At 49.2% G+C, this 9,406-nt stretch overlaps 1 protein-coding gene across 3 annotated transcripts; it reads left to right on the top strand.

Annotated features, from left to right (window-relative positions):
• Window positions 1-2,228: 2,228 nt before the first annotated feature.
• Window positions 2,229-9,188, top strand: Aurkb (aurora kinase B). 3 transcript variants are annotated; one of them, XM_050162842.1, is made up of 9 exons: window positions 2,229-2,338; window positions 2,507-2,645; window positions 4,254-4,356; window positions 4,464-4,515; window positions 4,768-4,959; window positions 5,148-5,286; window positions 5,370-5,518; window positions 7,808-7,982; window positions 8,450-9,188. In XM_050162842.1, the coding sequence occupies exons 2-9, from the start codon at window positions 2,598-2,600 to the stop codon at window positions 8,621-8,623; spliced, it is 1,032 nt and encodes a 343-aa protein (XP_050018799.1). In that variant the 5' UTR covers window positions 2,229-2,338; window positions 2,507-2,597; the 3' UTR covers window positions 8,624-9,188. The 3 variants fall into 3 exon arrangements, with proteins under 3 accessions (XP_050018799.1, XP_050018798.1, XP_050018800.1); XM_050162841.1 differs by having other exon boundaries at window positions 2,245-2,338; window positions 2,574-2,645; XM_050162843.1 differs by lacking the exon at window positions 2,229-2,338 and having other exon boundaries at window positions 2,586-2,645; window positions 4,173-4,356.
• The last annotated feature ends 218 nt before the right edge of the window (window positions 9,189-9,406 follow it).

Genomic DNA, 9,406 nt, shown 5'->3' with positions numbered 1-9,406 from the left:
TATTTATTTATTTATTTATTATGTATACAATATTCTGTCTGGGTGTATGTCTGCAGGCCAGAAGAGGGCACCCAGATGGTTGTGGTTGCCAGGAATTGAACTCAGGACCTTTGGAAGAGCAAGCAATGCTCTTAACCACTGAGCCATCTCTCCAGCCCCCTTCAGTTTGTTTTTTTAAAGGGGAAAAAAAAGCAGAACAAAAGAAAGAAGTAGAAAAACCCAAGCTAGCAAACTCTTCTCGCCCAACCCACCTCTCCTGTACCACACACACATACATGGACACACACGGACACACACATATATACACATATGCATCAATACACACATACCTGCACACACATACGTACACACGCACACATATGTACAAATACACACATGTACACATGTGTGGGCACATGCACATCACACACACCTTGTCTTCCCAGATAGATGAACAGCTTCACATCCTGATACTTCTTTGCTCCAGCAGCTACACTTTGTCTGTGCGGGAGGGTTTCCCGGTGAGGAATTTGGGCCTCAGGATGCTACCCACCCAACAGATGCCAAGCCAACTAGAATCTTGCCCCCTTCACCGCACTCCCTCCTGGGCCTTGTCCTGTCTTGTGCCAGATCGGTCACTTTGTCACATGTACTAAGACAGGGACACACAGTCTTTGTTGCGGAAGTTGCATATGCCCAATCTTTGGAGCCCCCAAAATAGTTCTGCTCCTTCCCAGGTGTGTGAAGTGTCAGCCCTTGGCAGGAAAACCGGGTAAAGTCCCTCGTGGCCGCCTTGATGTTACTTGGCCAGAAGAAGCTACACTTACCATTACTCAGAGATGGGATGAAAATCAAGAGCTAACTCAGGGGGAACTGGTAATTTACAGAATTTGTTTACTTGTTTGAACTGTAGCCTGGAACTCCTGGCAATCCTCCTGCCTCGGGCTCCAGAGTGCTGGAATTCCAAGCCTGATGCTAGAACTAGAAACGCTAAAGGATTTTTAAGAACGAAACAGTAAGGACACACAAACAGAGCATCTGCAGGAGAGTGGATTTGGAGTGTGCCTAGCCAAGGAATGGAGAACACGCTGGTTTTTAAAACTCTTCAAACACCACAGCCCTCGGGGAACCGGCACAGAAAGACCCGCGGCAGAAAGCTAAACAGAGCCACCTGTCTCAAACAAAACCCAAATACAAAACAGACAAGGAGAATAGAGAACCCAGAAATACAACCATGGACCCAACAAACTGTCTGCCTGTCTGTCTAACCACGCATCTCATCTAATCGATTGCATCTGTATTGACTTTTCCTCCCTGTCTGTCTAAGCACGCATCGCATCTAATCGATTGCATCTGTATTGACCTTTCCTCCCTGCGTCGTATTTCCTCGGAGACAGCTTACTACTGTTTCACAGTATTGCCGTAGTATTTGATAGTTAGGTGATCTAGAGATTAGCCAATGAGCCCGAAAGAATTACAAACTTAATGCAAAAACTATGTCGTATACAATATTATTCCTGTTTTTAGAAGGGACCTGAGTAGTCCGGGTTTGGATATCAAAGGTTGTTCTAAAGACAATACACCAAGGATACTTAAGGAGGATTGTATATACAAAGAGTATATTAAGGGCAGCATTTAAATTCTCCTGAGAACCAGATATTTTGTTTGGTTTTTTTTTTGTTGTCGTCCCCTCCACCCCCAGACGGGGTTTCTCTGTTTAGCCTTGGCTGTCCTGGAACTCGCTTTGTAAACCTGGCTGGCCTCGAACTCACAGAGATCCACCTGTCTCTCCCTCCCGAGGTAAACAGACAGTTTAAGCAGTGGCGGCATAATAGACTTTTTTTACACACACACACACACACACACAGAGAGAGAGAGAGAGAGAGACAGAGACAGAGAGAGAGAGAGAGAGAGAGAGAGAGACAGAGACAGAGACAGAGAGACACAGAGAGAGACAGAAACAGAGAGAGAGACAGAGAGAGACAGAGAGAGAGACAAAGAGAGAGAGAGAGATCTGCCTGTCTCTGCCTCCCGAGTGCTGGGAAAGGCGCGAGCCACCACCGTCCACTTTAAATATTTAATTTTTTATGAAGGAGAAAAAAAAAAGTGTGAGGACCTTGGGACACAGCCTCAAGATGGAGAAACAAGCCTCTTAACCCGCACCTTTTTTTTGCATCTCAACGAGTAACGTCACCAGAGACTTAGCCAATGACAGTGGGCTTGCATGGCAGCTCAGCCAATGGGCTCAGAGCGGGTAATTTGAACGTGTCGGGGTCACGGAGCTGCGGGACAGCTTCTCCAACGTGCAAGCGCCCAGCCGAGCGGAAGGCGGCTGAGCCGTGGGCTCCCGAGAGCGCAGGTGATCCACGGGGTCGGGCTCCGTGGGACTGGCCATGTGCCAGCCGGGTCGCTAAGAGGGAGGGGTGCAGAGGGGGCGTAGGGGTGCGGAGAGGAGTGCAGAGGGAGCGCGGGGATGCGCCCCGACCTCGGCCTGCAACTTCCTGGGCACTTCCTTTCTCCCGCCCAGGCTCGCCCTCCCCGCAGATCCGCCTCCTCACCTTCCGTCTCTCTCCGCTGTTGCCCTCTCTGCCCAGCTCTCCTCCGACTTTTCCTGGAGAATGGCTCAGAAGGAGAACGCCAACCCCTGGCCCTACAGCTCGCTGAAGGTAAGGTCCTGGCCACATTCCTCGCCCCGCCTCCCCCGGAAGGCGAGTCCTTGGAGATGATGGGTGGAGGGCCCTGCTGCTCTTCGGAAAGGTTGCCAGCAGAGCCCAGTCGATCACTTGCAGCCTTATCGTGTCAGATGCTGCCAACCTGAATCTGAGGGCTTCTGTAGAGCCGAGATCCTGTCACCTACAAATAATAGCTGGACTGAGCAAGCAGCAGCACTGTGCTTTCGGACCGTGAGTCCCACCCTCCAGGCTGAAAAAAAAAAAAAAAAACTAGCTCCACAGAAGTTAGACTGCAGCATAGAAAGCTAATGTTTAAAAGGTCCAGGTCTGTCTGATATTTATTTGTGAGGCTGGATATCAAACTCAGAGCCTTGAGTTTTGATGAACCATTGAGCTACACTCCAGCCCTGGAATTGATCTTAACGAGTGGTTGGGACTAAGGATGCAAATAGATTTGAAATGGTGTGTGTGTGTGTGTGTGTGTGTGTGTGTGAATGAATACATGGACCAGTCTATACTGATCACTGGAGGAGGTTTGTAGGCACACTGGCGCCTTCACACCTGTAATACAGCACACCTGTAGTGAGCTTGGCAAAATAATGGGACCCTGTGTCCCCCCCCTCCCCCAAAATGAAGAACCCTTCACAGGCTGTTCCCTGTCGGTGGGACCTGGGCATCCTGGACAGTCCATCTGTTTCCTTGTCCCCGCTTCCTCTCCCTGCACTGAGCACTGCAGAGTCTGAATGAGACACACTGTTATATTTACCCTGGTCACTCCCAGAAGAAATCCTTTGTTACTCAGAGAAGTGGAAAGGGGAGAGGTGGCCAAGGCCGTCTGTGTCCCTCAGTACCGCTGGTCTGTTACTGTAAAAGATTAAATACTGATGTTACAACTTGGTGAGCTCAGGCTCTTAAGGGAGCCTGGATGAATGGGTTGTGTGTAGAACTATTTGGACAGCGCTATGCTTGAGAAGGTTGTGTGGGCCAGGACCAGGGGAATTGTTAGATGTCAGAGTCGATTTTTTTCCCCTTGTCTTGTTTTTTTTTTTTAATATTTATTATGTATACAATATTCTGTCTGCGTGTATGCCTGCAGGTCAGAAGAGGGCATCAGACCTCATCACAGGTGGTTGTGAGCCACCATGTGGTTGCTGGGAATTGAACTCAGGACCTTTGGAAGAGCAGGCAATGCTCTTAACCACTGAGCCATCTCTCCAGCCCTGGGTTGTTTTTTTTCAGTCATTCATTTACTTTGCTCTTTTCGGTTTTTGTTATTTTGTTTGGGGGGAGGGGTGGGGGTGGGTGATGTTAAAACAAGGTCTTATTTAGCTCACACTGGCCTTGAGCTGACTTTTGCAGATTGTCTTGAACTCCTAAGGGCTGGGGTTACAGATGTGTGCCAGCACACGGGGCTCTTGAGCTGTTTCTTAATTTCCCCTTTCTTATGGAGCAAGGGCAGAACTTTGGGGCTAGGCAGCCAGCCAAATGACAGTGTGTCTCTATTGCTCTTTGAACTGTGAGTGGATGATGGGTAGCTGAAATGCTGCTTCCAGCTAGGCCTCAGGGACAAGGACACCCTCAGAGCCACCCTTTGCTCCTCAGTCTTATTCGGGCCTGAACACCCTGCCCCAGAGAGTGCTGCGGAAGGAGCCTGCTGTGACATCTACACTTGCTCTCATGAACCGTACCAGTGGCCAGTGCACAGGTACCTGGGACAGTGGGGAGAACTGGCCCAAGGGGACTGGAACCTCAGAGAGGGTATAAGTTAAGCATGTCAGAGGAGGAACTCAACATGCCTGCTCTCTCCTTTAGCCGCCCCTGGCCAGAAGTTGTCTGAAAATGTCAGTCGGGGCCCCACTGCCTTGTAAGTACCCCAGAGCAGGTAGGGGAGCTTGAACAGTGGTTGGTGGGGCTAGAATGGCAAAGTTAAGGGGGTTAGGGATGGAGAAACATGCAGCTGATCGAGGAGCGTTGGTGGGGCTAGAATGGCAAAGTTAAGGGGGTTAGGGATGGAGAAACATGCAGCTGATCGAGGAGCGAGGAATCAAGCACCTTGAGGATCTAAGCCAGCCATGCACTGAGCTAGCGCCTTCCCCCCCACACTTTTTTAAATCAGGCGGACCCTCACTATTGACGACTTTGAGATTGGGCGTCCTCTGGGCAAAGGCAAATTTGGAAATGTGTATTTGGCCCGGGAGAAGAAAAGCCAGTTCATTGTGGCGCTCAAGATCCTCTTCAAGTCTCAGATCGAGAAGGAGGGAGTGGAGCACCAGCTGCGCCGAGAGATCGAAATCCAGGCGCATCTGAAGTATGCCACTCGCCCCGACCCCGGCGCCCCTGCAACCTAATGGGTCACGTTCCTCTTACTGCAATCCCAACCCTGTCTGCTACAATGGGCCCACCTGCCCAGCTCCTCCTTACCGCTCCCACCCCGATCTAGGTCTCTGCCCTCTGTCTCCTAAACGCCAGCCGAAGCTTCCTCTCTCTTTGCCCCAGACATCCCAACATTCTTCAGCTCTACAACTACTTCTACGACCGGCGGAGGATCTACTTGATACTGGAATACGCCCCGCGTGGGGAGCTCTACAAGGAACTACAGAAGAACCGAACTTTCGACGAGCAGCGGACAGCCACGGTCAGGACCCAGTGTGGGCTGTGAGGCTGGGGCTGTTGGCGGAAATGAAGGCCTGTTTGACCTTCTGTTGTGGACCCTCGCAGATCATGGAGGAGCTGTCGGATGCCCTGATGTACTGCCACAAGAAGAAGGTCATTCACAGAGACATAAAACCCGAGAACCTGCTGTTAGGTCTCCAGGGGGAGCTGAAGATTGCGGACTTCGGCTGGTCTGTGCATGCCCCCTCCCTGAGGTATAGTGGGGCTAGGGGACTGTCCCTGGTGTGCGGCTGTGACGTTCTGTATAAAACTCTTCTGTAACTGGTTGGTGGTGGTGCAGGCCTTTAATCCCAACACGTAGGAGACAGGCAGGCAGGTCTGAGTGACCAGGCTAGCCTGGTCTACAGAGCGAGTTTCAGGATAGCCAGGACGGTTGCACAGAGAAACTCTGTTTCAAAAAACAAAATTAAGATATCTCGTTTCTCAGGATGGAGTTTGTCTCCCTGCAATATAGACATAGTGATATTTTGGGGGCTTTTTGTTTGTTTATTTATTTATTATGTATACAATGTTCTGTCTGTATGCCTGCAGGCCAGAAGAGGGCACCAGACCTCATTACAGATGGTTGTGAGCCACCATGTGGTTGCTGGGAATTGAACTCAGGACCTTTGGAAGGGCAGGCAATGCTCTTAACCACTGAGCTAGCAGGCAATACTCTTAACCACTGAGCCATCTCTCCAGCCCCCGCTTTGTTTTGTTTTGTTTTGTTTTTGTTTTTGAGACAAGGTTTCTGTCCTGGAACTAGCTCTTGTAGACCAGGCTGGCCTCGAACTCAGAGAGATCCGCCTGCCTCTGCCTCCCGAGTGCTGGGATTAAAGGCGTGCGCCACCACCGCCTGGCTTGACATAAAGATATCTTTACAGAAATAGGTGACTCTATGATTCATGCCCTGAATTTTCTAACCTTCTCTATTAAATATTGGGCCCTTTCTCACCACACCATTGTGAAAACTCCCACAATGACTGATTAGAACTGAGACAGGGTCCTATGTAAATGACTTCAGACTCACTGTGTAGCCAAAGTTCACCATCCTTGCCTTTACCTCCAAACACAGTAAGATTACAGGCTTGTGTCACTCTGTCAAGTCTATCCCTGCCAACCCTTTAAGGAAATATGGCCTCGCTGTGCTGCCCAGGCTGTCCAAATGAGTGTCTGGTATCACAGGCACACGCTGCCATGCCTGGTTACCCATGTCCCATTTTATTTGGTTTTGTGTGTTTGCGGTATTGAGGATGGAACCCAGGGGGTTGCCTATGCTAGGCAAATGCTCTCTCAGTGAGCCACATCCCTAAACACCTCTTCTCAGTGTTTTAACTTTTTGTTGTTGTTTTTGGTTTTTTTGTTTTTGTTTTTTTGAGACAGGATTTCTCTCTAACCCTGGCTATCCTGGAACTCAATTTTAGACAGGGCTGGCCTCAAGCTCATAGAGATCCTCCTGCCTCTGCTCCCCAAGTGATGGGATTAAAGTGTGTGCTACCACTGCCCAGCTTTAATGAGCATTTTTTGATGACTCTTGTGCTTTGGTGTTTTGTCTGCCTGTATGTCTGTGTGGTGTGAGAGTGTCAGATCTTGGAGTTATAGACAGCTCTGAGTTGCCATGTGGGTGCTGGGAATTGAATTTGGGTCCTGCAGTCAGTGCTCTTAACTACTGAGCCCCCCCCCCCACACACCTTCCTAGTTCTTAGACAGGATTTTACCTGGGAGCCCAAACTGGCCTCAGACTGACAATTTACCTCAGCCACCCAAATGCTGGGATAAGCCAGGTGGCTCATGCCTTTCAATCCAGCCCTAAGGAGGTGGATCTCTCTGAGGTCGAGGCTGGTCTGTTCTACCTAGTGAGTTCCTGGCCAGCCAAACCTATGTTATAAAGAGACCCTATCTCAGAAGAAACAAAACGAGAAATTTACCACGTATTGGAATTAGAGGTGTACATCACAGTTTCTGGTGACCGCATTGTGTGTGTTTAATGCTCCGTGGGGTTGCACAGTGAAAATGTGATCTGATGTAAGTAGCATGTGCTTGCTGGGTGTTAGAGATAGTTTCTGTTGTTTTTCTTTGAAATGAGCATTGTCCTCATCTCTGATTGTTTTATTTTTTTATTTATTGAGATTAAAATAGCCGGATAGTGGAGGTGCACACGTTTAATCCCAGCACTCGGGAGGCAGAGGCAGGCAGATCTCTGAGATGGAAGCCAGTCTGGTCTACAGAGTGAGTTCCAGGATAGCCAGGGCTACACAGAGAAACTGTCTCAAAAAAATAAAGTAAAAAATAAAGAAAGTAAAAATAAGATATTGCATTAGTGTGGCCATGCTGGAGCCATGTTTCCCTATCTCGGACACTCTGATGTATATAATTTCCACATCCTACTCCAGGCACTCTATCTGACTTAGATGGACACTTCCCCCCCCCCTCCCCAGTGCATCCTGGGGTCTCGGGCTGCGTACTGATTTCTGGTACCCTACCCACTTTCCTCATCCCACCAGGAGGAAGACCATGTGTGGCACCCTGGACTATCTGCCCCCAGAGATGATTGAGGGGCGCATGCATAACGAAATGGTAGACCTATGGTGCATTGGGGTGCTCTGCTATGAACTGCTGGTGGGAAACCCTCCCTTCGAGACTGCTAACCACAGTGAGACATACCGTCGGATTGTCAAGGTGGGAAGCCTGCATGGACTCTGTGTACTGTGGCAGCCAGGGTCTGGGGTGGGCCCCGTGGATTTATAGGGCTCTGCAAAGGCTCCCTGTTTGTGAGTACTTATTTATTCCCTGAAAACTTCATACAGGTATACGATGTCCCTTGATCATATCCACTGTCATCCCCCACCCCCCACAGACACACACAGACACACACACAACTCCCCCACCCCTCTCCAAGCCCCGCCCCCAACTCCTTTCCCAACACATGCCCCACCCACCTTCATGTCCTTTTTTTTATAGCCCCCTAGATCAGCTAGTGCTGCTGCCTGCATGAGTACCAGCAACCTTCCAAAGGAAAATGGCTCCCCCGCCCCCTGTAGCCATCCTTTGTGGGTTATCCTAGGGGTGGGGTATGCACAACTCTCTTGATAGAATGAGTTGCCAGAGTAACACAGACAGAACCTTTCTGCCTTCCTGGCCTGCAGGTGGACCTGAAGTTCCCCCCGTCTGTGCCTGAGGGTGCCAAGGACCTCATCTCTAAGCTGCTCAAGCACAACCCTTCAGAGCGGCTGCCCCTGGCCCAGGTTGCAGCTCACCCTTGGGTCCGGGCCCATTCTCAGAGGGTACTGTCTCCCTCTACCCTTCAGCCTGGTTCTTGATTTTTGTCTCTGTCCTTTGCTTGGTTTTCTTTGTATATTTGTGTATATTTTCTTTTTGTATTTGTGTTGGGGGAGGGGAGGGTTGTATATGACTATGCACAACTCCCGTTCTAGGGAATCTGACCCCCCTTCTGACCTCCACAGGCAAAACCAGGCATACCTGGGGTGCACACACATGTAGACGAAACATAAAACTAAAACAGTGCAGGAGCAATGGCTCAGCAGTTAAAAGCACTGGCTATTCTTCCAGAGACCCAGGAGTTCAGTGCACGGCACCCCATGGCGCTCACAGCCATCTACAACTCCAGTCTGGGGAATCTGCAGGTGCTGGGCATGGATGTGGTACACATACATACAGGCCAAATGCCCATACACAATCCGAAACCATATAGTCTGATTTCTTTCAATTTGCCAAATGTTGAATAATGTTATTTTAAAATACCATAAGCCAAAAATGAATTTAATCCAGTTTGTCTATGAAACATGCTTAGCCTAGCCTATCTTAAATTCAGAAAAAATATGTAGCCCAAAGTATATTTTATAATAAAGTCTTAAATATTTCAAGTTTTTTTGAATACTGTATTGAGAGTAAAAAAATAGTTGCTAAACCAGGCGATGGTGGCATACGCCTTTAATCCCAGCACTCCGGAGGCAGAGGCATGCGGATCTCTGTGAGTTCGAGACCAACCCCTGGTCTACAAGAGCTAGTTCCAGGACAGGCTCCAAAGCCACAGAGAAACCCTGTCTCGAAAAACCAAAAAAAAAAAAAAAAAAAAAAAAAAA

The sequence above is a fragment of the Alexandromys fortis genome, unplaced genomic scaffold (genome assembly GCF_014885135.2).
Source record: "Alexandromys fortis isolate MF-2015 unplaced genomic scaffold, M_Fortis_MF-2015_v1.1 scaffold_84, whole genome shotgun sequence".
Taxonomy (NCBI): domain Eukaryota; kingdom Metazoa; phylum Chordata; class Mammalia; order Rodentia; family Cricetidae; genus Alexandromys; species Alexandromys fortis.
The sequence above is the reverse complement of the archived record's forward strand: the minus strand, read 5'-3'. Positions and strand labels throughout refer to the sequence as shown.

Bases quoted from the DNA above. Each gene is read 5' to 3' on its own strand.
- Aurkb (XM_050162842.1), top strand. From the start codon at position 2,598: ATGGCTCAGAAGGAGAACGCCAACCCCTGGCCCTACAGCTCGCTGAAG. The intron at 4,960-5,147 runs GTATGCCACTCG...TCTTTGCCCCAG, and splicing joins GAAATCCAGGCGCATCTGAA to ACATCCCAACATTCTTCAGC. The intron at 7,983-8,449 runs GTGGGAAGCCTG...CCTGGCCTGCAG, and splicing joins CATACCGTCGGATTGTCAAG to GTGGACCTGAAGTTCCCCCC.